The 26,846-nt window shown below is 51.3% G+C and overlaps 2 protein-coding genes across 4 annotated transcripts in view; both read right to left on the reverse strand.

Moving 5' to 3' along the window:
* Positions 1-1,094: 1,094 nt before the first annotated feature.
* Positions 1,095-18,640, reverse strand: ADGRG3 (adhesion G protein-coupled receptor G3). The gene is made up of 13 exons (XM_032784787.2): positions 18,462-18,640; positions 16,766-16,795; positions 15,407-15,587; positions 14,758-14,899; positions 12,590-12,736; positions 11,085-11,207; positions 10,968-11,007; positions 9,525-9,625; positions 8,725-8,834; positions 7,693-7,973; positions 7,119-7,212; positions 5,543-5,832; positions 1,095-4,520 (listed from the first exon to the last, which is right to left on the reverse strand). Exons 1-13 carry the CDS (start codon positions 18,529-18,531, stop codon positions 4,402-4,404), a joined length of 1,728 nt encoding a protein of 575 aa, XP_032640678.1. The 5' UTR covers positions 18,532-18,640; the 3' UTR covers positions 1,095-4,401.
* A 5,014-nt stretch (positions 18,641-23,654) lies between these two features.
* The window catches only part of ADGRG1 (adhesion G protein-coupled receptor G1), a 35,396-nt gene continuing 32,204 nt past the window's right edge, over positions 23,655-26,846 (reverse strand). For all 3 annotated transcript variants that reach the window (XM_032784747.2, XM_032784757.2, XM_032784739.2), the window contains exons 12-14: positions 26,414-26,522; positions 25,760-26,028; positions 23,655-25,240 (exon numbers count right to left, since the gene is read on the reverse strand). In XM_032784747.2, the coding sequence (XP_032640638.1) occupies positions 25,113-25,240; positions 25,760-26,028; positions 26,414-26,522 (506 nt within the window). In that variant the 3' untranslated portion in view covers positions 23,655-25,112. The remainder of the gene's footprint in view (positions 25,241-25,759; positions 26,029-26,413; positions 26,523-26,846) is intronic.

Below are 26,846 nucleotides of genomic sequence, written 5' to 3' on the forward strand. Positions count from 1 at the left end.
ATTCTCTTGTGCCTATAGCTGCTGCCATGAAGCTGACTTTCCTGGCATATCCTACAACATCCAAGCCCCCGTGCACAAGTGCTGTGCTGGATTTACAAAGCTTAGCCACTTGTCCATGGAAACGAAGGTGGTGACAGGTGCTGGAGCTATCAACTAGGAAACGGGATATTAGGGGAGACTTGCAAAGGGTAGTGAGGTGCTCTGAGACCATTACAGCTGTAATGATGCTGGTTCTGGCAGGACCCAACTGAGTGCCAATTCAGGACAAATTGCTTAAAGCAGGGCAGTTACAGCCCAAGGCTGGGGTTTCTACACATACAAAGGCAAACCAAACCAGCCAAACAGAGAAGACTTTAATTTACCCCACTGGCTAACCATAAGTCACACAAGCAATTCCCTTAGATGCTCCAGTTTCCCAGTATCACCACCAGTGCCACTCATTATGGGGACAAATGGTTATTAAAACCAACACCCCAGTAAAAGAAAAAAGTTCTCTCAATTGCAGAGGACCAAGTCCCAGACCCAGGTCAATATACAAATCAGATCTTTCCCACAAATCATGCTGTTGCCAATCCTTTAGAATCTAAAGCTTTGCTCATGAAAGGAAAAAGATATAGATGAGAGCTAGAATTGGTTAAATAGAATCAATTACATACAGTAGTGGCAAAGTTCTTGGTTCAGGTGTGTAGCAGTGATGAAATAAACTGTAAGGTTAAATCATGTCTCTGGAGAACATCCACAGCTGGGATGGGTCATCAGTCCTTTGTGTAGAGCTTCCATTTGTAGCAAAGTCCCTCCAGAGGTAAGAAGCAGGATTGAAGACGAGGGAGATGAGGCATCAGCCTTTTATAGTCTCTTCAGGTGTAAGAACACCTCTTTGTTCTTACTGTGGGAAAACTACAGCAAAATGGAGTCTGGAGTCATATGGGCAAGTCCCTTCATACTTTGCTGAGTCACGAGGCGCATCTACCGTCTCTCACTGGGTCAGTTGTGTAGCTGATGGTCCTTAATGGGCCCTCAAGCAGGCTAGGCAGATCTGACACCAACTTGTCTGGGGTGTCACCCAGAAGCATAGCATAAGTTTGAAATACAGATAGTATAGAGCCAACATTTATAAATTTAACTACAAAAATGATGCATGCATACAGATGGCATAATCATAACCTCTTCATAGACACCTTATTTGACCCCTTTTATACAAGATTTGGTGCTACTATAGGACTTTTAGTTGCAACAATGATTTATACAGTCTGTTTGTCAATGTCACAACAGCTGATGAACTGGGTGCTTAACTCTGCTCTGTGCCTCTGACAATCCTTCCCCCTGCTCTTCCTTGGGAGTATTTGTCTTAAAGTGGATGGTGAGGCGGTATGCCAGTTAACCACTGACAGTTAGGTGCAAGTGTTGGTTCCCCAAGGCACTTGCTGAATGGAAACACTTACAGGAAGAATCATCTAGCTGTTGTGGGAACCAAAACTTAGAACATGCTGACCTGTGTCTAAATTCTCCAGCTGGTCAGTGCTTTAACATCAGCTTCCTCTCCCAACTGCTCTATGTTGACATAGTCTGTTCTTGCACGTAATCTCTTGACTCCAGTATCTAGCTGGCGATCCATCACTGCACTGCAGGTGACTTTCAGTGCAGTGGGGCTCACTGATACATACCATACCTGAGAGACGTGGTCTCTTTTAAACGCTAGCAGTGATGCAGGCCATAATCTTCAGAGTTGGAGGTGTTGCTCTACAAGCCAAATCTTTCCCTGGAGCAGGCTTTCTAGCAGGTTTAATGATTCACAGTGAACTCAGAGGTTTGGGTGAGTTTAGTGACCTCAGCTGCCAGCTTGGGCACCATGCATGAATCTGCTGAACTATACACCTGTAAGCGGTGCCTCTTTCTCAGGGTTCCTAGGGTATGTGGCTATTTGGAGCAATGTAACAACTCATGTCTGCTTAAGGGAGAACAGACTTTTTGTAACTGGGTGCAGTTCCCTAATTCTGCATGGAAACTGTAATTATTGCTCATTTGCATAGGCAGATTAGGACACATGCAGATCCTCTCATACAGGAATTGTGAGCTCTGGCCTGTGTATGACTGTACACTAGGTCAGACCTGCACAACATGCAACCTGGGGGCCACGTGACCCGTGTGGGCTCACTGTGTGGCCCGTGGGGGGTGAGTAGGCAAGCGGTGGGTGAGGGAGGGGGGCTGAAGAGGTGGAAGGGCAGTGATGGGGGGTATGTAGGCGAGCTGGGGGGGTGAGAGGCTGAGGAGGAGAGCGAGGAGTCAGTGGCTGACCTGTTTTACTGATCTGGTCTGGCTCCCATGCCCTCTCCAAGGGTTGCAGCTGTCTGGAGGTGCTGCCCTCCATGCCTTCCTCATTCACACTTCATTCATTCAACAGGGCAACTGATTACAAAGTTGGGGGAAGATCTTATTCTATTTCTAGCAAAAAGCCATTTTTCTCTTACCTTAATTATACTGCCTTAGGGGCCCACTATAACATATTACTGCTGTTTTGATGGGCAGCGCTGGGGAAGGAGAGTTTGTTTCCACCGGGTGGGCGGTGCTGGCGGGGGTGGCGGCGAGGGGGTGTGTGTGTGTTTCAGGGGCAGCTTGGCAGTGCTGGGGAGGGGTTGGGGGCCTTTGGCCCTCAGCTGTTTCTTTGGAGTAATATGGCCCTCACTGCTTTGAGTTGTGCAGGCCTGCACTAGGTATAAAAACCTCTTGCATTACTTTATCTAGAATTACTCAGTAATAGTCAAAAACAGGGAGTTTGGTGGCACCTTAAAGACTAACAGATTTATTTGGGCATAAGCTTTGTGGGTAAAAAACCCACTTCTTCAGAGGCATTCCCAATGTGAGGAAGAAGTGAGGTTTTTTACCCACAAAAGCTTATGCCCAAATAAATCTGTTATTCTTTAAGGTGCTACCGGACTCCTTGTTTTTGTGGATACAGACTAACACGGCTACCCCCTGCTACTTCAGTATCAGTCCTCACTACCCCTAAGTACTTCAGGGAATGTTAAGGCCATTTAGGAGGATATTCTGTACAGAAGTGGTGAATGAGCTATCTTGCAAAGAGCCTGCTTATGAAATCTGTTCCTGCTTCAAACCATGTCCTTTTTCAGGAGCAGTGCAGATCTGGAACTCAATACCCCACGGAGAAAGATCTGCTGTCCCCAGACTTCTGATGGTGCTCAGTGTCACATCCTGGAGGTTCCCAGGGGCATTAGGAGGAAATAATCTCATTATGCATAGTGTAGTAATTCACTTATTTATTCAGAACTCCTCAGCTGTACATGTACAGCGCCATGGCTTAGAAATGTGTACAGGAGCTTTGATGCAAAGGCCTAGTGCATAATGTAGTTCCCACTGATAAATGGAAGAGCTGCTTTTTCAAGGCTGGGGGGATGAGGAGGGAGAGAGAAATAAGTCAGCCCAGTCAGGCCTCTGCAGCTCTGAGATGGGGGCATCATTCTGCCTGTCTGTATTTATTGGAATCTGTTAAACAGGAATTGTTCCCAGGAGCCAATTTCTTCCCCGTTAATACGTAGCGAGAGGGGGAATGGAATCCTCTCATCGGATTGTGCTGTAGCTCAGTTAAACTCAATCCATGAACCTGTAGTGACTCCAAACTCAACAGGCTGGGGGAAACGTGAAAGATTTTCCTGTTGGTTTGATTCCTAACCCCTGTTCCTCTTCTGCCTTAACTAAAGGGGCAAAACTGGGGCTGCTACAGAGCTTGAATCCATCCCAGCCCAGAAGTCTCTGTTCAGATCTCATTCCTCTTCTCTCTCGGGAGTTTCTTAGAAGTAAAGCCCAGTGGGAGTAAGGTGCTTAAATGCCTTTGCAGATCTTGGCTTAAGTGACTAAGGAACATGTCTGAGACCACAAGAAAGCTGTGATGATCGGCAGGGACATTGGCTGAAGGGCTCTAGCTGCAATATGGGAGATGCCAGTGCTCTAGGCTCTGTCTTCAGGTAATCAAGGCCCTAGCGAAGAGGTTCTCTTATGGCAGACCAATTTCTCAGTGAGGTAGACTGAGCCATAGCTAGGTAGCTTTGGTCTAATAACTTGACTTCTCTGTGCCATGGTTCACCCATCTGTAAACTAGGTATTATTCTGATCCTCACGCAGTGCATCAGGTTCAGAATGAGGCACAGAATGCAGGCCACTTGCTTCCAGTTCCCTCCTCTGACTGCTAGACAAAATTCCCTCTCCCCATGGGAAGGAGCACAGAAAGGGGCTCACGTACTGCATGATTGTGCTTGCCAAGCAAGCCTGAGTGGAGCTCTCCACCTTGCCAGGTCCCTGCCCGTCCCTGTCCACTCATTGACAAAGCTACATGGACTGGGCAAATTCTTCTGACTCAGCCCCCTCTGCCCGGAAGAGAAGTTGGTGTTACCGCTCGCTGTGGGAAGCGGTGGTGTCTTCCACATTCTTGCCGCTGCTGGAGGTGGATGTGGCTGCATCTTTCTTTGGATAGTAGAGGACAGTGAACCAGATGAATATGAAGAGACCTGTGGAGATAGACAGGCCTCGTTCAGGGGTGGAAACATTGGAATCTGTCCTGCTGGTGAACACTATGGCTAATACCCAGGTACCTTTTAGCAGAACAAGTTTGAACCTAGCCTCATTAGCTCTTAGTGTACCCAGGTGACAGCGGAGATTGGCTCATACACCGTTCCAGGGGGAATTTCACCTCTCTCCTGCTGCCTCAACGAGCCCAAGGACTTCCAAGGTGACGTTGAAGTAAGCTCCTAAACTTACTTGCCCCAGCTGAGCCGCTGTTAATGTTCCATCTCTCGCTAATGGGGGGAGAGTGCAGGTGGGGTGGTAGCCACCAGCGTGCCATTCCCTCCCACCCCCTTCGTGCTACGTCCCTGGCTCCTGGGGCAGGCAGCTCTCCAGCTCTAGTGCTCCTCACAACGCTGCAGTTGGGCATGGCCCTCCAGAACTGCCTACCTCTTCAATAGGGAAGTGCGGCCTGCAGAGAGGTCCCAGCATGGCCTGCTCTAGCTACGATAGATCCTAATAGCTTTCCATTCAGCTCAAGATATAGCACTGTTCTTTGGGACCTATAGCTAGGGTGACCACATGTCCTGATTTTATAGGGACAGTCCTGATTTTTGGGTCTTTTCTTATATAAGATCCTATTGCCCGCCACCCCCTGGCCTGATTTTTCATGCTTGCTGTCTGGTCACCCTACTTATAGTGCTTGTGTAACCCACACACCTCCTGGGTGTGGCGTTCTGTCCCATCTAGTGGCACTAAGCCCACTTAGAGAGAGAGTTAAATGAGTTGACTTTTAGCTCATGTGAGAGAGGCTCCTGCACTAAGCTCCAGAGGTCCCCAGTTCAATCCTGCCTGCCAGTGACCGGGGTCTGTTGGCGTTACACGAGGGGGTCATATCTCTATATTAAAGGGGATGCCAGCTGTGATCTGAGCCACAGCTGTGGCCCTCCAGCCTGGGCAATGCCTGGGCACCACGGGTATGCAGTGCCGCCTGGCTTGGTGCTTCAGCTGGGATCTGTGCCCTGACCTTGGAGAGAGTTCAGGACAGTGAAGAGGTAGACCGCAGGCACAGACGTGGCGCCGTAGGTGAAGAAGGCCAGCCCCCAAGTGGCTCCCAGGAGGCAGGAGAGGCCTAGCACGGTGAGGCCCCCCTTCCAGGCCTCTAGTTTCTCCTCCTTCCCTGCTGTGGCACGCTGCAGGCAGAACAGCTTCCAGGCTACAACCACGAGGATCAGGGTGTTGAAGAGGAGGATCAGGCCAAAGTAGCTGCAGTTGGTGACGTAATGGACAACCAAGTGAGCGGAGTCTATCCAGCACCTGCAAGGGACAACACAGTGAGCCTGGGCGGGGGACAGCTGGGGATGCTGGCAGAGCTGGGGTGGGCAGGGTGGGGGGCAGGTAATGGAATTGGGCAGCACACCAAGAAATGGCTCCTACAGATCAGCACATGTGGCTCTCCTAGCTTGAGGACCCCCACTTCACAGAGTCCCTCCTAGAAGGCAGGACCAGGTGGTTTCAGAAGGGGGGAAGGATGGTGCGGGTGGACAGGGTGGCAAACCATATCTCCTGCGGTCGGGAATGCCCCGGTGCTAGTGCACCCCTGGTCTGTGATGTTGGGCAGTGACGTTCTTCTCACTCTGTCACCTCAGGAATTCCATCCAGCACAGCAGCAGCCTGCGAATCCCGAAGACACGTGGCAATGGGTGTGTACTGGGATAAGCCAAGCAGCCCTTTTAAACAAAGGCTTCCTGTGGGATGGAGCCCTAGGAGTGGCCAATCTCATCCCTAGGCCATGCGGTCCTGCCAGGAGCAGGCTGGAGCATGGATGCTGAAGGCCAAATCCTGCTTTCCTTGTTTCCCCAATTCCCCGCTGAGGTCCATGGGAGCCTCGGCTGCCCACAGAAGGCACTACTGGGTCCTGGGTCTTCCCCTTTCACTTCTACAGTGGGTGGTGTCCCCATGTCACAGCTGGGGCACAGTCTGGATAAAGAGCTATGCAGGGGCAGTGTGTGATTCCTCCTTGGGGGGAGGCTGCGTGTGCCTGGACTGTAGCCCCACCCTGAGGCCCACCCCTGCTCCACCCCCGGCCTCACTAAGCCCCCTCCCTGAAGCCCCGCTGCTTACTGGCTGCCCACTCACCACTTGCGCATGCCTCTTTCCCCCCTCCCTCATGAGGCCCCCATGCAGGTGGAGCTGGGACGGGAAGAGGCGGAGCCGTGGGGCAAGAGGACGAGCGGGAGATGGAGCCCAGGCCAGGCCACAGCCAGGGCACCCACCCTTTCAGCTGCAGTGCACTCCAAAGGTGGTGGGCTGGCTGTTTGGGGAGGCGTAGCTTCCCCTCGCCTCTTATACCTGCCGCCTCTGGGGCTATGCGAGGGAAGCCCTGCAGCAAATAGTGGGCTTGTTAACACCGCTGCAGCGAGCTTTTAGTGCTTAACCTGGAACAGAGGGCAGAAGCTTCCTGCGAAGCTGAGGAGCAAAGAAAAGATTGGTCCAGTTTCCTTTCTAAGGCAGCCAAGGAACAATAGCAGGCTTGCTTTGCCCGAGCTAAGCCACTGAGCTAATCCATGCCGCAGAGGGCTAGGAGAGAGGGTGCAGCTTACAGGGTGATGGTGGGCTGGTTGGCCATATTCGTAATGGTGTATTTTCCATAGCTGTTCATGCTGCCAGTGATCGTGACCACGAGAGCAGGGAAGCCTGAAAAAGCAAAGGGAGGCGTCCGTGAATGCCCAGGGAAGGGGGATATTGGGGGCTATTTTTTCGTTCTGTTTCTAAATGCTCTGACCTCTTGTCCATCTAAGCCCAGGTCCAGACGGGGTCTGAGACAACAGGCAAATCTCAGTGGACACAAACTGTTTTAAGAAGCCATTTTGCAGAGATGTGATACTGTGTGGAGACTTAGGTTGGGTGGGCTCTGGTCTCCTTCTCCTACTCTCCCAGCAGTGTTGCTGTGCCTTGTTAATTGGGATTGATCTCTGATAAAGGGATTGATCTCTGATAAAAGTCGATATTTAAAATCTAGAGGATCTAACCTTCTTATTAAGGCAGGTCAGACTTTGATCTCAAACAGGTTGGCTGTGTCCCTTTAAGAGCTGGCCCTAAGCTCTCCGTGGCTAGAGAGCCCACCGTTGAGCCTGACAATCCAGCCCCTAGCAACCTGAGGGAGATGCAGCCTACCCCAGCCGACGAGGCACAGCTTCACCATGTAGTGCCTCATGTAGATGTTGGTGACTTTGATGACCAACAGGTAGAGTTGAAAGGCCTCAATGGCCATCCAGGTGAAACAGCAGAGCAGGCAGTAGTGAGTGAAGCCTCCGATGCCCTTGCATAGCCCCAGATGGCCCATGCTGAAGATCCGTCTGTTCAGCAAATAGGCCAGGTTCAGGAGGAGCAGGCTGCTTGTGAGGTTCACGTGAATCTTGGCCGTGTCATTGGACTTGAATTTTTTGTAAGCGAACCTGAGAGCGAAATGAGACTCAGTGAAGACCCAAGTCAGCTCAGGAAAAGAGTGACACCCATCAAAGAGCATCCCTGCTCTCAGAGCACCAATTCCTCACTGCCTCTTAGGAAATCAATGGGTGGGTGCTCTCATCCTTCTCTGGGGGTGAGATAGGCCCATAAATGTGGGTTGTTGATTTAATCTCTCCCACCATGTAGAGCGAGAGACACATTAACTCCGGAACTTCCTAATGAAACACAGAGCAGAGAGAGACGTGGCACAACCCAGGGGAAAACAAAGGACCCAACTCGGGGCAGGGGGAAGAGAGGGGAGGCGACTGGAAGCTTTTTGGGGCAGGGACTCTGTTGTTGGTATTTATGTGCATGGAGACCAACACAACGGCCCCCATGTCCCTGGTTGTGATGTCTGGGCCCTACTTCAACCCAAGTGACTGGCAGAGACGGGGACAATGAGCCACTCAGAGGCTGCCCCTTGCAATGGGGTGACCACGGCATGAGGGATGCCTCAGGAACGTAGGACCATGGACAGTTCTTGTTTCCTTTCCCCTTGACTCTGGGGGATTTGGGGCCAGTCTCTGCCCTGGTGCAATCAGATCTTACAACCAGTGAAGTCGCTGGAACTGCGCCAGTTTGCACTCGGGCTGAACTTGGCCCATAGACTGCGTTCGCCCAGTTCCAGGCTCCAGCGGGAGGATGGGGATGCCAGGAACATCCAGAGAGGGCCTGAGGGAGAAGCTGGAAGTGTTCTACCTTAGAACAAAGTACAGGATGATGGTGAGGGCTGAGAAGACCACAGAAATCCCGCAGCCGACGTTTGCGATAGTTAATAACATCTGGACTGTGACGTCTAGGGATGGACTCTGTCAAACACACACACAGACGCTGCGTTACCACAAGTGCGGGCTGGTGCAACAGCAGAGAACATAAGAACACAGGCAGCTTAACAACCTGCTGGAGCTGCTGGGACAGCAATGCTGAGCTTCTGGACAGGGCTGGGTGAGGACTAAACAGGGGGCTGCTGCTGCAGGCCCAGCTTGCAAAGCCCCTGGGTAAGGAGAAGGGGAGTGGAAGTGTGAGAAAGCTAGTCAGGCTACCCAGCTAAGCGCAGCACAAAAGGAGAGCCGTGATTCTCAGCAGACCAGTCACTCCTGCCATGTTCTGTAAAGATGGGAGAAGGAGAAGCGGGGATTAGCTAAGGGTGCCATGGACAGTAATGACTGGGCAGCACCTCAGGCTGGAAGAAGAGAATTTGAATCTCTCTGCTTTGGTATTGCAGGCCAGATGCTTAGCTGGAGAACGTCCCCCTGTGCCATCCAGCCCCTGAAGGTGCTGGATTGGGTTTGTTGCTGATTAGAAACCAGGGGCTTGGAGAGGTGGAGCCCAGGTTTGTCACAGAAGCTGGGCTGACTTTCTACAGGCCTCAGATGAGGTGTAAGAGCACAGTTCATTTATGGAACAGTTCCAGCACAGATTGAACCTGGCCTCTGGGGCTCAGGATGGAGCAGGCAGCAGAAGCCAAGCTAAAAGTAGGTACTGAGTATATGTGATACCATTAAGAGGGTGAAGAAGGTCAGGTGATCACAGCAGCACATGGTCTCCTTGTCTCTGAGTACGGTGACGCAGCCAGATGTGTTCCATCCTCCATGCTTGCCTGCAAAATTCACACGGAGAAGCTACGGAGTGGAAACCAAGCACATCCTCAATCCTCGCTGCACACTGATTGTAACAGCCACCGATGTGAAACAGCAGCTGAATGGCCCTATGAGTGCCCTGGAGATCTCAAAGCACAGCTTGAGGAGACATTGTAAAGCCTCTGGTTTGGGGAGGAGATGGTGAAGGAAAGGACATGGGGTGGGATGAAGGTCTCATTTGCCATGGCTTGCAAAGACCATGGTATAGGCTCAGATGCGACACTCATGGGGGACAAATACGTGTATAGGTTGGTGTCTATCTAGCCTATGAGAACAAATTACATATACCATGTGACAGCCTCTGGCCCAACCAGATCCTGGACCTGAAGTTATTAAATGTGAAATACCTCTTCAGGCACAGATGAAGGGCTCCTTCCCTCATTAGATACATGTGCCCAGGCTGGTATTTCTGTGGGGGTTCCTGTATCACTCACCTGGCTACAGGTAAATTCTGACGTTGCCTCACCACAGGCCTCTCTAGATTATTCTAACAATACCTTGGCTCTATTGGTTCCTGCCTGCCCCCGGGCCTGCCCCCAAGCCATTGAACAGGACTGGACACTTTGAATTTGTGAGCAATTGCAGTTAAAACACACAAAAAGCCAAATAAGTCAAGCAACCGCAGCCCCACCAATTCTGAGTGAGCGCCGGTGCCCACTGCATTCCCAGACACAAGAGTGTCCATGTTGCCTTCCAGCCAAGGCCTCGGTGCTGGAGGGCACAAGCATTCCAAAGAGGTGAAGAGGCAAATGGGCGCTGCCCCATTGCTGCTAGCTCTCAGCACAGAGGGGTTGGCAGGTCAGCAGGGTCCCGCAGATCTAGTCCCACTCCAGTAGGCCCGAGGTGCAGTCCTTTCTGGACGCGTGGCTTGTCTCTGCAAGGCTTTTCCTGCTCTCAAATCGAGCCTCTCCTGGGGCTGCCTGTGCTCCCTGGGCGAAGCTAGTGAAGGGATAGGCAACCTATGGCACGCGTGCTGAAGGCAGCACACGAGCTGATTTTCAGTGGCACTCACACTGCCCAGGTCCTGGCCACCAGTCCGGGGGGCTCTGCATTTTAATTTAATTTTAAATGAAGTTTCTAAACATTTTAAAATCCTTATTTACTTTACATACAACAATAGTTTAGTTATATATTATAGACTTATAGAAAGAGACCTTCTAAAAACGTTAAAATGTGTGACTGGCATGCGAAACCTTAAATGAGAGTGACTAAATGAAGACTCGGCACAGCACTTCTGAAAGGTTGCCGACCCCTGATCTAGTGTCTATTCTCAGTCCTGCCGAGGCCCTCCGCCTCACGTACCTTTCTTGGTGTCCCAGAAGACGCACTTACTGAACACATTCTGCAAAGACAGAGTGGGTTAGTGAGCAGGGTGGCCCCCTTCGGTGAGGCGGAGAGGGGAGGGGAATGCTGGCTTACCTGGGGCAGTCGTCCGTGGGAGAAGGAGAGTTCTACACAGTGGCTGAGTCCAGCGATTTGCCTGCCTCCCACTTTCACACTGACCATGACATTGTCTAGCATGGTGCCTGTCTGATCTGGGTCCTGCGGGACATTGGCATAGTTCCATGGCCACAGTTAGTCTGAACGCTTGAGGACCCCAAGCGCAGAAGAACCCGTACCCACTTAGCACAGTGCTCTGTCTCTCCCAGTTGATGAACCCACTTGTCTAACAGGGCTGGATCTTTTAGCTCAGGTAGTTGAGGTTCATGCCTTTAGATCCAGCAGTATAGGCTTGTTTCCCTGCGGCTGCTGCTGCTCCACCGAGGGGTGCAGCAACACACTGCAGCCCTTGCGCTGCCATGGGTCCTATGAGACTCTGTATGGCCACAAAGGAGTTAATTCAGTCACCTAGTCTTTATGCCTCTCACTGTGGAATCAAGTTGTGACTCTCATGGATCAGTGCCTACTTCATAAGGAGCATATACCCTCATGCTGCCAGGCATAATCTGATCCCTGCCATTTCCCCCTCCCTATTCAACACCGCCTGATGAGTGAGGTGCATGATGGGGGCATTTACCTTCCTCTGGAGAATCGGGGATTGTTCAGGGCTGGAGGCAGGATGGCTAAGAGATCAGTTGAACCTCTGCTCTGACTAAAAGAACAGGAGTACTTGTGGCACCTTAGAGACTAACAAATTTATTTGAGCATAAGCTTTCGTGGACTAAAACCTACTTCATCGGATACATGCAGTGGAAAATACAGTAGGAAGATATACATATACACAGAGAACATGAAACAGTGGGTGTTGCCATACACACTAGAGTAATCATTTAAGATGAGCTATTACCAGCAGGAAAGAAAAAAAACTTTTTGTAGTGGTAATCAAAATGGCCCATTTCCAGCAGTTGAAAAGAAGGTGTGAGGAACAGTACAGGGGAAGCATAAACATGGGGAAATAGTTTTACTTTGTGTAATGACCCATCCACTCCCAGTCTTTATTCAAGCCTAATTTAATGGTGCCCAATTTGCAAATTAATTCCAATTCAGCAGTCTCTCGTTGGAGTCCGTTTCTGAAGTTTTTTTGTTGTAATATTGCGGCTTTTAGGTCTGTAATCGAGTGACCAGGGAGATTGAAGTGTTCTCCATCTGGTTTTTGAATGTAATAATTCTTGACATCTGATTTGTGTCCATTTATTCTTTTACGTAGAGACTGTCCGGTTTGGCCAATGTACATGGCAGAGGGGCATTGCTGGCACATGATGGCATATATCACATTGGTAGATGTGCAGCTGAATGAGCCTCTCATAGGGTGGCTGATGTGATTAGGTCCTATGATGGTGTCCCCTGAATAGGTATGTGACAGAGTTGGCACCGGGCTTTGTTGCAAGGATAGGTTCCTGAGTTAGTGTTTTTGTTGTGTGATGTGAGGTTGCTGGTGAGTATTTGCTTCAGGTATTTGCTCTGACTGTTATGGCAATGCTTACCTTAAACAGGCCCACTTCTCCAACGTCAAGCACCAGCACTGCCACTTTGACATAGTCTGTCTCATTGCGAATGGACTGAAATAGTCCCCTGGGGAGTTTTATGTTGCTCACTTTCCCCTTTACACTTGTGTCTAGCTCCTTGGGGACCTATGGGAACAGTAATAGTTGATTATTATTTGCTAACAAAATGCCTTGTTCTTCTAGAGCACCTTCCATCTCAGGATCCACAAACACTAGTAAAGCCCCTGCGAGGTGGATATTATTCTACCCACTACAGAGATGGGGAAACCGAAGACAGAAACAGGAAGCAACTCATCCAAAGTCACTCAGAGCATCTGTGGCAGAGCTGCACTGAGAACTCAGGAGTCCTGACACTCAGTTCTCCACTCTAACCGCTAGAGAACATTGCAGCCTAGCTGTTGGCTCTCAGGCTGGGTGTAACCTCTGTGAGAAGAAGGAAGTTCTTCCAGACAAGGAGGACCCCAGTGTTCTATGTTGGCTCAACTAACTTGGCACACGCCAGCCATGGAGGTGAATGTGAGAGTTACAGATAGTGAGATACAGCTGCCAGCATCCCCCACCTTCTCTAGTGGGGTTTTCAAGAGGATCTTTTCTTCACAGCTCTGTAAGCAGAGTCAGGATGAGTGCTACCATGACATCTGGTGGTGAATTGTGGCAAGTTGTGGAAAAGAACTTCAGGGGCTGGTCTTGTTTGCATAGGCACACCCACCCCGCCTGGCCTGAGCTCACAGCAGCCCAAAATGGTCACTTTGGCTGCTGTGGGATCCCCAGTGTCTCTATTATTGAGGCAAGAAGAATAAAGTGTTTTATGACAGAGGGACTCACCATCAACTGAGTAGCACTCACTAGACAAGGGACATGAGTTCCAAATCCCAGTGAATAGAGAGAGGTTGGGGACAGGTAAGTGTACCTGATGGTATGGGCCCCTTTTGAGGGCTTAAAAGACCAATTCTACCTCCTCCTTTCTCCACTGTTGAATATCACAGCTAATTTTTATTCTATTAGGAGTCTAGTTACAAGCTGCTGAGCTGAATTCATTTTGGGCCAATGGTGCACCTGCACTGGGGCTCCTCTACTACAAGCTGAAATCACTAAAGAGCTAATATCACTGAGTGCTGTATTAACTAGTGGTGGGAAGGCTGAAGATCTATTGCTAAGTGGCTGGCAGAGCGGAGCAGTTTGTGGGATGGTTGGAGTGGCTCACAGGATGACTGGTGGAGCGGAGCTGAGCAGTTTGCGGGACAGCTGGAGTGGCTCACAGGACAGCTGGTGGGCCAGGGCAGGGCGGGGCAGCAAGACTGGCAGAGTGGAGCAGTTCGTGGGACAGCTAGTGGAGTGGAGCGGCTCGCGGTGAAGGCTGCAGCAGAACCCCACGGAGAGGCGGGGCAGTCGGTCTCGGACCACGTAAGGTGCCCCTTAATGCCCCCCCCCCGCATTTCCACCCAGGCTAGGGGTGGGTAAAACTCTATGGATACACTTTTGAACTCTGGGGCTGCATTGATCGGGGACAGAGACTTTTGGGTTGTTGGACTTTTGGGTGATTTTCAAGTTGCTGGACTCAAGAGACTTTTGGGCTGTTGGATTGTTGGGACTTTGGGTGACTTTGTGAGTTGCTGGACTTAAGACCTTGCTCATGGTTTGTGCTATGAATCCTGTCTGTGGTGTTTTCCCAACATGATGCTGCATTGTTTCCCTCCTTTATTAAAAGGATTTTGCTACACTCAGACTCCGTGTTTGCGAGAGGGGAAGTATTTATTGCCTCTTAGAGGCACCAGGGGGGTGGTATGTAATTGTCCCAGGTCACTGGGTGGGAGCTCGAGCCGGTTTTGCATTGCATTATTGAAACAGAACCCCTAGATACTGAACGCAGCCCTTGTTGCTGCCAACTCAGATGGGCAGAAGGGTTACAGCCCTATTGCAGCTGGAAACATGGGCTCTGAAGAAGCACCTGGCTGCGTCATGGCTTGCAGTGCACCAGCAGGGGTTAACTCAACATGGGTGTTGCCTTCAGCACTCTGGCAGTGCGGCCATCCCATGCTATCACCCAGGCCCTGGGGTGTCTGACTGAGGCTAAAGGCCCCATGATTTATTCCACTCCTGCTCAGAAGGAGAAGAGGCTGCCATTTTGGAAGGAAGGCGTTTGCTACCTCATTCGGCGTGAGCGTGAAGGTGAGATCGTGGGTGATGGAGGTGCTCACATTCTGGACCCGCGCCTTCACCCTGTTTATGTCTAGGACGCTCTCATTCACATCCTCCCTGGTCAGGTACTCCTCGAAGGCAGGCCAGAAGCTGCAATGGGAGGAGGGACATGCTGAGAACTGGTGGAGGGTAGAGTGCAGCTGCCGGAGGTCCACAGCTGTTCCTGCCAGGCAGGAAATGGCCGCCATGGACTAAGTATCCTATGCCCCAGGAAGCTGAGGCAAGGGAAGTGCTTCCTAGGCATGTTTAAGCTAATGGGGAGCAGAGAAGAGAGCCTGGCTGGTGTGGACTATGGGAATAACCCTTCCCAGTGTGGGAGGTCATGAACCCTTCACCTCAGCACAAGGCAAACTCTGGGACTGACAGACTCCTCTGTCCTGGTGTGGGCTGGGGGAAACTCTGGCCTAGACCCCCTCTGGCCAGAGGATGAGCCCTTTCCTGCTGGGCCAGGTTCCTCCCTCCTGGGCCAGGATGTGGGGGAATCCTGGGTTAGCTGCTGTGGCACTGGCCTGCCCCTCGCCCTTAGCCATAAGGGACCTTCTCCAACAGGTCCCTACCCAGGTGACACTCTCATTCCCCGGGTGTGCGCCCTCGTACCTGTGGATCTTGTCCATCACACATTTGCAGAAGGCGTTGTCCTCCTGCTGCAGGTCATCACATGTGGAGGGGATGCTTGTGATTTTGTTGGCTGACTCCAGTTGTATTGGTAAACTTCCATTGGTCAGGCCGATGTCACAGCAGCTGGTCGCAGTATCCCCCCTGGCTTCTTCCTGCAAAGCTGAGGGAGGCAAACACAGCAGGAGGGATGTTCCCAGGTCACCCTCTGGCCAACAGGGAGCATGCGGGGAGCAATTTGGAAACCCAGGATTACTGGGAACAAAGGAAAGTGAGCGAAGAACAGTGTCCAGGGGGCTGTGACTGCCTAAAATGAATGGGCTAGAGAAGACCCGAGGGCTCCCCCCCAGTGCTATTTCAGGAGCTCAGTGGGGCTGCAGCTGGGCACATCACAGGGGAGCAGCGGGAGGCTGGTTAGTTGCACCGGGATGTGATCTGTGAGCCTTGGCAGCCCTTTGCCTGGCTTCCATTGCATGGCCAGAGGAATCTGACAATGGATCAGAGCCTGTCCTCCGTGTTGGATTGTCCTGCCCAGATGCTCTGAGCTGGATTCACCCCAGCGCGAACACCTGCAACACCCCTGATGTCAAAGGAGTGGCATCTACTTCCTTTTAGTGTGTCTCCCTCCCTCTGGGATCCTGCCATCCAGTTTCCTCTTTATTCCACCCCTTGGCACCCATGCTAGCTCTCAAGGAGGGCTGAATCCAACTCGATCTGGGAGAGGGGGTGGAGTGGGTGCCGGGTCTGGGACAGAGCTGGGAGGTTGAGCATCCACCGGAAATTTGAAAAATTGGTGCCTGTGCCTAGCCCTGTACAGACATCAGATAATTAATCCTACAGCACCCAGGAGAGGAAGGTGGGTCACTAGTCTCGTCACCATTGGCAGATGGGGAAATGGAGAAACGGAGATGAAGTGACTTGCCCACATCACAGAGCAGATCAGTAGCACAGCCCGGATTGACTGAGGGCCTTCTAAGGAGGCTTCTTCCTCAGCCCACTCTATGAGGCTGTGGCCCTGTCTCCCACAGGGTGCACTTGCGTCTGTATGAACAAGGGTAGCTCCACTTTGCCTTCGGGCTGTGGTTACCTTCCCGCATCAGCCCAGCCCTGGCAGTGCCTAGTGGCAGCGCAGAGATAGGAGGTGGTTGGCTCGTTGGGTCATGGGAGCTGAGGGTGCAGGGTTGTGGAGGATGTCTGGGTTGGGTGGCTGAAGGAAGGAAAATGGAAAGCAGAGGCAGAAGGAGGTCCCCTGGGATTCATCCTTAGCAAGCCTCACATGGATCTGTACCTGCAGCGCAGCCCCAGAGCACACGGCCCAGTTCAGCAGAGGAAGGGACTCACCCTGGCAGCTGTCTTGTCCTCTGATGCAGTCTGGAACAAAAGGAAAATGGACAAAACCACCAGGGTCAGTGAGTGGCGTCAGAGGAGGGAAAAGATCATCATCACATCGCATGTGAGCCAGCGGAAGAGCTGTTGCATCACTCAGCACTTCCTCGCTCCTGTGACACTGGAGTCAGCCTCAGTCTGTCTTGTCCTCTCTCTCGTCCTCCTCACCTTCATTTCTTGCCCCACCTCCCTCCCTCCCTTGACCGGTTCCCTCCCGTTGGCTTAGAGCCACTGGAGCAATGAGGTTAGGGCAAGGAACCTGTAGGGAAGGAAACAGGAAGGACTAGGAGAGGCGAGACCATCAGTGGAGGGTCCCTTAATACCATTCCTTTGCCTCAGCCACATGCGCAGCCCCTAGCCCATCACTTGCAGATTGTGACTGAATCTCCTCACCCACAGCGAGTTCACACACATCTTCAGCATGGCAGAGATGCCAATAGCCAGACCGACAGCTCCCAGTGCGCCAGCAGCCTAACAATACACAGGACACTATTACACAGAATAGGTAATAATCCATATCGCAGATCACGTTCACTAATACCGCAGGGGGCTGCTAACATGGGCATGCTACTAACACAGGGCCAGATCCTCAGCTGGCGTGAAGCGATGTAGCAGCTCCTGGCGTAGCCAGTTATTTCCAGTGCCTTTCAAACCAGGGCTCGGTTTCAATACAACTGCATCAAACCGAGGATTTTCTAGCTAAGAAACCTCAGAAGATTAGCAGGGGGCTGGAGCTCTCCAGGGCCCTTCCAGCCCCACATTTCTGTGAGTCTAGCTATGTCGAGAGATAATGATACATTACATTAGTACATTGCACTAGTTGGGCAACAGATTTTCATGTTAATGTCAGTTGCTTGTATGTTGCGTGAGTGTTTGCTTGATCCTGCCCCACTTGGAGTCCCGGAAAAGACGCCCAGTGACTGCAGTGGGTGCTGGCTCGACCCACAGTGAATGCTCAGATTATCTTTGGAACATATTTGCATAGATACTTCTGGCAGGATTCCCCAGCTCTGGCTAATGTGTGGTGTTCCAGGGACATCTGCCAGCCCAGCAGAGATGTTCTAGACACCCCCCCATCATTTGGCAAAAAGCAGATCTGGCCTCCCGGGATGTAGCCACTACACTCAGCATACAGCAGGCTGCGGCAGGCGACCCCTTTCCATGGGATTGAGTGAAAGCTACGATGTTGGTTCCCAACCTGTCCTACTCACAACGATGCAGGAAGCACAAAAATCACCCCACCAGTTGCTCCCCGTCAGACACCAGGGGACTGGGGCTAGAGCCAGACAATAAGCCAAACTTGGTCACGTAATCAGAGGGCAGGCCCCTGACTGGCTGCAATGAAACATATGCCCAAGTCAGTCTAGCCCAAAGAGAGCAAAAGGCTTAGGGGAAATCGTCTCTCTTGCCATTCCTAGCTGTCAGCTGATCCCTTTGGCCTTTCAAATGGAAGTGTCTGTCCCACTGGTTAAACCGTCACTGCAGTCGAGTGGTTAAACAGTTCGTTAAGAGTGGGGGACACTTTTCCCTTTTCTCAAAGTCCTAGATTCACTAGGCCAAAGCACAAGAAAGCACCCAGAGCATCTGCAGGCGACACACACACACACACACTGGATGGCTTTCCCCCACCAGCACCTTCTCTTCTACTCACCCAGCAGTGGCAGGAGGCTCAGGGTTGTCACCATGAAGGAGTATTTCATGCTGTGCAGCAGATTCACCATTCTCCTTTCTCTTGTAAGTTTTTCTTTCTATCTACACTGTTCTCTGCACTCTCCTGCTTCCTCTCTCTCTCTGGCTCTGCCTCCAGCCCTGTGCTCTGAGGTTTAAATTAGGCAATGGAAGTGTCATTTCCTGTCTGAAAACTTCACAATCCTTCCTGCACCTTTGCAGAGCAAACTCACTGATACAAGGTTCCTGGCTGATGAGTGACAGACAGCTCGCCCCAAAACTCAGAGCTGGCGTTCTCCTTTCTTGAGTCCTGACCCATCTCGGGGTGGTTCTGAGGGTTCCTCGCCTGTCGTCGTGGGGCCACAATCCCATCTGAGCCCCTAGATCTCCTCTCTTCTAAGTGTCTGGCTATAAATGTGCCCTCTGCTTTGGGTCTAAGGTCAATGCTGCTCAGTGGGTCAGAGGGCTAGAAGCGCCTAGGGAAGATGTGTCCCTTGCATTCCAGCCCAGCAAGCACCTAGATACTGTCACCTCTATGATATCCCTATGCCCCCTGGCCCAGGAAAGTGATAGGTTTGACTTTTCCTTGCCAGTGCTCGTGGCTTCTTGCAGGAAAGACCATATGTGAGTCCTGAATGTAGGTACCTTTCCAACAGCCCTGCGTAAAAGCAGTATCATCATCTCCAGTCCGTCAGAAATCAAGAGTCAGTTCCCCCAAATCATAGGGTTGGCTTAAAACTCATGAGAATCGAAGAAAAGTAATAAATTTAGGGTCCTTTTCTATGTGTTTGGGTGTCCCAGTCATGACGGGGCACATTTACAAGCTCTTTCCCCCAACCCCGAGCATGAGAAAGGAACTTTTACAAAAATAAAAATTGAAAGCTGAGAGTCTCACCTAATCACATGCCCCCAGGAGCTGGGGCTTTAAGAAAAACCTCAAATAGCTTGACACTTGCCGTAACACCATGAGAGTTGGCAACACTGCATGGGCTGTCAGTTCCAAGTTCCCAGTTCCTCCACACCACAGTGTAATGACGTCAGGCCCCGAACCCCTTGTCAGCTGAGCGAAGCCCCTGGCCTAGTTGACTGCTCATGGGCCACTGGAAGTGGATTCAGAATCAAAAGCCGGGGAAATGCTCAGTGGGCTTCCATTCCTTGAGCAGCATGGGCAAATGAACTCTGGGGACTGGAGTCTGTTCTCTCTTTCCCATCCCTGGAGCATCTGGCAGGCCCGCCCAGAGGATTCAGGGGGCCTGGGGCAAAGCAATTTCAGGGGCCCCTTCCATAAAAAAGTTGCAATACTACAAAATACTATATTCTTGTGGGGGCCCCTGTGGGGCCCAGGGATGGGGCAAATTGCCCCACTTGCCCCCCCCCCCATGCGGCCCTGGCATCAGGGAGGGGTTAGGAATAAACATGAGGCTAGATTTTGGAGAGGAACTATGGTTCAGTGCTTAGGCTGCTAACAAGATTCAAGAGATGTAGCATAATGGGGCCTATAAGCTTCTGTGTAAACCAGGAGGGGGTTAATAGGCTATACTGAGGGCCCAATTAGCCCAAAGGCAGGCACCTGGAGCTGGAAACAGGCTTTCAGGGAGAGGCTTAAAAGGAAGAACCCTGCCCAGTTGCAAGGGGGACAGGCAAAGAGAGCAGGTGTGTAGAGGGCTTCCTGTGAAAGAGCAAGGTGGTAAGTCCAGGGGTGGGTCTCTAGCAGATCTCCCTGGAGGAAAGGGAAGAGTTTATGGGTATGTTGCTCAAGACTTGTTTTGAACCAAGGGCCTGGAAGGGCTGGATCCATAGGTGACTGAGCTGGGAGCCTAAGTCACAGCACGCCAGAAAAATTTTGGAGAATGGAGAGAGCAGCAGATAAGGAAACAGGCTGCTGCCTTGCACCATGCTGGAAGGGGGTGCAGCTCTCTGGGGAAGGGCATATTGATCAATCAGAGATTCCACACACACTGGCATGCAAATAATTTGACCCACCGCCATGAATGAGACAACTCTTTTTAGGCTAAAAGAATTTTTCCCACTGAGTTTGAAACTTGCTGTGTTGTCGCTTCTCTGTGTAGCTTGGATACTTACGTCTCCCTCCAGGAAAAGCCCCTCCATATGTCTTTGACAGCCAATGGCCCCACGCCTTCATAACAACACTGTCAGCAGTCATAGTCCTGCCTCACTGCTCAAGAATGGTTGAGCAACAGAGCTCTCGCTAGCACCCAGAGCCAGGTTTGCATAGACCATTCTTCCTGTTTGCTCTGAATGAAGTTGAAAGCTAGTGTGTGTGTGCGCACATTTTGCACTGCAGCTCTCCCCACACCAAGGGCTGGGAACTCTTTCCCTTCAGTGTTGGTGGTTGTTAGCGGCACATTCTGAATGTGCAGTGCAGACACCCACACAAATGTGCACCTTCCTCCTTTTGTATCATGGCTCTCCAGGGTTCTGTACCGTGTAATTCACCATAGGGCTGACCGCCTGCCAGTGTAAATCAGATGGAGGAGCTGCTCCTCTTACCACTCTTTTGCCCATGCCAGGACCCTATGAGTGCACGCGTACAAATACCCCCTTGTGTGAGTAAGCGCAAAGTTTTTTGGCACCCAGAACCCTAAACAAACTTAGCAATGGGAAAAAATGACCCTTGCACAACAGCTCTGCTCCCTGGGTGTCATCTCAGTGATGGTGCTTCACGGGACTGCAGAAGCTCCGGTGAGCACTGGCAGAGCCCAGGCAGCTATGGGACAATGTGCTGGAACCTACTGAGGCTCATTCCACACCAGCCAAAGCAACATAATCCTGTGTGAAATAAGTGAGTAAAGGCAGCTGGGTGTGCAACCTTCAGCGTAGCGTGTAAGCTCTGTGGGGCAGGATCTCCTGTTCGGTGTTTGCTGCATGGTCCGGGCCCATAATGAGGGCTCCTCAGCACTACCAGTATAGACTAGTAATTGGCTTGTGCATGATCCGTGCCTTTACCGAGTTCAGTTTTTCCACAGGGAATCACAGGGCTGTAATTCAGCCTCCGAAGCCAGTTGTGTGTGAAGCTAATAAATGAATTAACAATCACTTGGTACTGGGACTGGCATGAGATCCGCTGGGAATCCTACTAATGAGCCTTGGGCATGAGCTGAGGTGGTACCTGGGAGACTGGCACAAGAAGGCAATGATTGTAACAGCGAAGGACCCCTCCCCCCTGGGCTAGTGTTCTGGGCTAGTGTTCACAATGGAGCCTCTGCTAAATGCTCACCAGAAATAATATTAAGAGAGCACGACAGTTTCAGGGCTCAGCACGCAGATGCTGGGAAATGGTAATGGCAGGCCTGCAGGGACCACCTTAACTCTGCCCTTGTGTGTATGTGCATAAGGACACGATCACTCTCAATTTCTCACACACTAACAATAATTTTACCTCGCACTTCTCATCCATGGATGACAAAGGAGGTCGGCATCATTGTCCCCATGTTACAGCTGGGGAAACTAAGGCACAGGGGTGACTTGCCTAAGGTCATTTAGCAGCAGAGCTGGGACTCAAATCTAGCTCCGAGTCCCAGCACACTAGACGCTTGGCCACACTACCTCTCTGCAATGTAATGTATCATTTCTTATGGGATGGCAGCCTTCTGCATGTCCCCACTAGGCACTGGCTATTAACACACACACACATGCATGTGTGTCTTTCATCTGCACAGAGGCCTGCGCATGGGACTGTGCATAATGAGTCTCTCCAGTGGGAGGCAGATTCAAAATCATGTAAACTTTTTTGGACGTGACTTTTTGCTGCCGTTTGTGATGCTGCAGACTGGGGCCTAAGGATCCTATTGGCACTAGTCTGGGGTCACCTGCATAATTTATTGAATTGAATGAAAAGAGCCCAAGCACAGGCCAGATACACCCATTATGCATCCTTCCTCCTACACGTCGGTGCTGGCAGGGAGGGCAGACGTCTTTATTGCTACGTAGCTAGACCCACTCATGGGGATTGCTCTTGAGCAAGTCTCTCCAAAGAAATGTCAATATGAAAGTTTATAACGCATCCCGCCACCCCGGAGGGCATTTTATTCCACTGTGGTATGTTCCTCTTTTTCAGTGAGAACCCCGTGGCCTTTTCCATGCTGAAGCATGTTCGTCGTGATGGTCTCAGTATTTTATACCTGGCATTTACAGATGGGCAAGTAATGTCTCTCGAACTGCTGCGTAAAGCTGATTGAGAGGCGGCTCTGACACTTCAGAGGAAGACCGACCTTGTGGCCAAGACATGGGATGGGAAGGTAAAAGCTATGTTACCACAGACAAGTTGCTTTACCCCTGAGTTTCCCCAGCTTCTTGTGCGAGCGTGTCTCCCCGGAGTGTTGTGAAGCTTAGTTCAAGGACTGGAACGCCAGGAAGAAGGAGCCCATTGGTACCATGCCATGCTGTGGGAACTGGAAGAGTTTGGGGCAGTTCTGTTGTGCGTGATGGGATTACACAGCACATACAGGGGAAATCTCTAAAGGCACATACAGCTGCCAGGCACCTAGGCCTTGATCCTCAAAGGTACAGGGGTGCCCCATAGAAATCTTTGGGTGTTAGGTGCCTAAATCTCTTTGACAACTTGGGTCCTGATTCCCATTGCCTTTCAGTACCTACCTGCCTTGTGTACCTTTGAAAATCTCTCCCTAAAAATACAACAGGGATCAAGTAGAGAATGAAGTCCCAGTGACAGACTGCAGTGGAGTGGGAACACTTTAATAAGCAGAAATCAGACGTGACCCCCCCCCACACCCCTTGGGGAAGTGACCCTGCATTGCGACCTACACACGAGGGAGATTTCCTACAACACAGCTGGGCTGAGATGCCCAGTCCCATTGACTTGCAATCAGAATTGGGCTCCTTACCCTTGTTTTAATGCCACTGAAAGCCCATGAATTACATCAGTGTGAGAGGAGGTGAGCCCTAGCAAACGTGGGCTCTCTTGGACCCCTTGTGGGGAGTCAATTCCAGAGTAGAAGCTCCTCAGTCAGTGATGGACTGTAACCAGTTCTGGGATTATCTTTTCTTTAGGACGGCTAGATCCAGTGCCCTAGATGATCTCAACAGCCACACACTGGATCATGTGGGTCCCACTCAGGTAGCTGGGACCCCGACCTTATGGGATTTAAAGTGAACACCTTGAATTGCACTCGGAAGCAAAGAAGCAGTTGCTGAATCTATGTAAGTATGGGTTTAATATTTACTGATCTATCAAAACATCTTCCACCAGCTGTAGCTTCTGAGTGGACCACAAGTATAGGCCCGAAAAGACCACATTAGATTAGACCAAATCAGAAGTGACCCAAGCCTGGGTAAGTGAAAGCCAGATGTGCAAGAGAAGGGTGAAAGTTCCTGGCCAACTGCTGATAAAGAGGCTTTCATAATCATTGAAGCAAGCTGGGATTCTAGGCCCACGTGAAGAACCCAAGGACATCACCAAATTACAGGGCAACAGGAGGACAACCCACCTTCAGGAATGGGATCAGCAATCTCCAGCTCTGCCATGGCCTCTGGAGCATCCCTCAACTCTCTAGCATCAACTCTGTCCTGGCTGGCCTGATATTCCAGGCCCAGTCCTGGGTAGCTGGTGGGGAAGCTCCGGCAGAGCAGCATGCAAGTCTGATGAATGGGAGACATAGTGCTGAGTTGCACCTCTACCCCGAGGGTGTCTGCTACAGCCCCACGGCCTCACTCTCCCCCAGAAGCACACCTTGGGCAGGAGGGGTGACAGCACGCCCCAGTCCTTGTTACCTAATGTGCACATAACCCACACGTGCCTACTCCAGTGTTTGCCTGGATCTCTTTGCCTGGTCCAGTCTGGACCTGCCACAGCTGCTCATGGGCCTGTGCTGCATTCTGAAGAAAATGAAACCTTTACAGTTGCCCAATCTCTCCTCTGCACTTGTGATTTCACTTGGCAGCTGCCTGATGTGACTGGAGCCCTGGGAGAGGTGGATACCAGGCTCTCCCCTACCCTTCTTCTAGGCTGTGATGTGGAAAGAGCTGTAAAAAGAGCATGAAACAGACTAGGTCCCTGATCCCATCAGAGAAGGCCGCAGCCCCTCTGGGCTTATAACACCTTCTGTCTTTTCCAGTGATGTTTATACTGAAGGGGTGATCTACCTGGGAGCCCAGCTGTGTACCTGTGCTACAAGAATGGTGTTTAATGCAGCTGGGAACCAGGCAGGGCTGGACTGGAGAGATCTGGAAGGGAAAGTGCAGAGAGAAACCAAGCTGCTGCTGTGCTCTTAGCTGATCACAGAATATCAGAGTTGGAAGGGACCTCAGGAGGTCATCTAATCCAACCCCCTGCTCAAAGCAGGACCAATCCCCAGACAGATTTTTGCCCCAGATCCCTAAATGGTCCCCTCAAGGATTGAACTCACAACCTGGGTTTAGCAGGCCTATGCTCAAACCACTGAGCTATCCCTCCCCCACAGTCGATCCCACTTCAGAGTGTCTGGGAGTGTGTGTGAATTTCTCAACATTCCTTGTGATTATACATGGCTGCATGTAGCAAGGCAGGAACATCAAACAAACATGATGCCCCCACCTCCCCTCTGGGACTGCGATCCCTGGTTCTTGACTCACAGGGAAAAGACAGTCCCAGCTGTGACCAGAGAAAGCGGGCGATTCAGTCTGCGTTTGTGCGGCTGGTGCTGACTGGCAACCTGGTACTGTCAGAGTTGTTCAGTGAGGGGTAGGACTTCAACTTTCTGACCTGCAGCACCATTGTCCAGTACCAGAGGAAGATGAGGAAGCCTGTGAGAGAAGGGAGAAACGGGAGAGTCCTCACTGGGCAGGGGTAATGCAGAGAGCAGGACAATGGGTCAGCTGAATGCAGGGGGAGGCTGGCACCCTGCAAGCTCATCCCATCACTACTGCCACTTTAAAGAAACAAACTATAGGTCAGATGAACTAAGCTAACAGGGTCTCGGATCCATCACTGTACTAACGTAGCAGAGCACTGTCTCGAGCCTTAGCTGGTGGCACCCTCGTGTGGCCATTGCATGCTATTGCACAGGAAAATCCCAGGGCCCTGCAGGAGAGACCTGTAGCTACAGCGAGGCACGCTCTAGTACGGAGGAAAGCCTCTCCCCCTACTATGAGGAATAGGGCACAGGATTGTGTCAGAGCCTAATCAGCTGCTCCTTGGAGAGACTCCAGATTCCTTTGCCATTTACCCCCGAAACTCGCTCCGGGGTGACAGCATGTATGCCAGGTCCCATGTTGCCGGGAGAGGGCGAGATGGGGAGAGTGCACCCAGCACTGTGCACTCACCTTGCAAAGTGTTGATGATGGTGAAGAGGTAGATGATGATGAGCCGGAACGATCCGGAGGAAAAGGAGAAGAACGCCAGTGCCCAGGGGATGCCCAGCACGAGGCTCAGCCCCAGGAGCACCAGGGCATGCTTAAGCTCGTGTCCTCTGTTTCTCTGCCTGAGGATCTCCCGCACCATGGCTCCCAGCATGGCTGTGTTGAAGAGGAACACCAGGCTGAAGAAGCCCAGGTTCACTATGTTATGGATCAGGGGGGCTGTGATCCAGCATCTGGAGGGAAGAGAAAGGCAGATAGTTCAGGTCCGTAATCCTCTGGGTTAAGAGGGGCTGAAGGTCTGATTTGATAGAGCTTGAGGGAACCCCCTGGCACATTCGGCCGCCAGCCCAGAGTTGAACATGGGAGCCGGTCTCTCAGCTGATGTAAGGCAGTGCAGCTCCACTGAAATCACAAGAGCTTTGCTGATTTACTCCAGCTGGGGATCTGGATGGATTGAGAGGCAGGAGGAAGAAAAGGTTTCAGGGAACCCCCCCAGCAGAGGGGATGTAATCTGTTGGTATGATCCAGGGTGCACACTCTGTGTAATTGACTCACGGGAGGAGACACTGCTAGAGATGGTATAACCAGGAACATGGTGATGCCATTCCAATTACTCACATGGTTGCACTGGTGGATTTCTCAAGGGATTCAAATACTTCTATGTGAAATAGTCCATAATTTGCCTGATTCGCTAGGAAGATCACACTCACGATAAAGATGGGAAGCCCTGGATGCAGAGAACAGCATTAGGTAGTTTCCCAGCCCCAGTTCCTGTCTTTGCAGGTCCCTGAAAAAGGAGCCCATCCTTCCTACTCCTAAGGGATTGACCGTGTTGTTCTCTCATACCCTTTGTCGCCCTAGCAGTGGACTGAGGACAATGCATTGAACAGGGATAGTTCGGCACAGCTTTGGGTCCTCGTGTCCACACTGCTCATAGTTTTATGGGTGTTAAGGCCAGAAGGGACCACTGTGATCATCTAGCGTGACCTGCTGCACAGCACAGGCCAGAGAAGTTCACCCAGTGCCTCCTGCCCATAGCTGGTGTTTGAGC

This window comes from Chelonoidis abingdonii, chromosome 19, assembly GCF_003597395.2.
Source record: "Chelonoidis abingdonii isolate Lonesome George chromosome 19, CheloAbing_2.0, whole genome shotgun sequence".
Taxonomy (NCBI): domain Eukaryota; kingdom Metazoa; phylum Chordata; order Testudines; family Testudinidae; genus Chelonoidis; species Chelonoidis abingdonii.

What these genes read in the sequence shown, in the direction of transcription:
- ADGRG3 (XM_032784787.2), bottom strand. Translation starts at nt 18,531, where the DNA reads ATGGTGAATCTGCTGCACAGCATGAAATACTCCTTCATGGTGACAACC. An exon ending in GAGAAGTGGGCCTGTTTAAG is followed by an intron (nt 11,208 to 12,589) that starts GTAAGCATTGCC and finishes AATGTCCCGCAG; the next exon opens with GACCCAGATCAGACAGGCAC. An exon ending in ATCCTGTACTTTGTTCTAAG is followed by an intron (nt 7,974 to 8,724) that starts GTAGAACACTTC and finishes TTTCGCTCTCAG; the next exon opens with GTTCGCTTACAAAAAATTCA.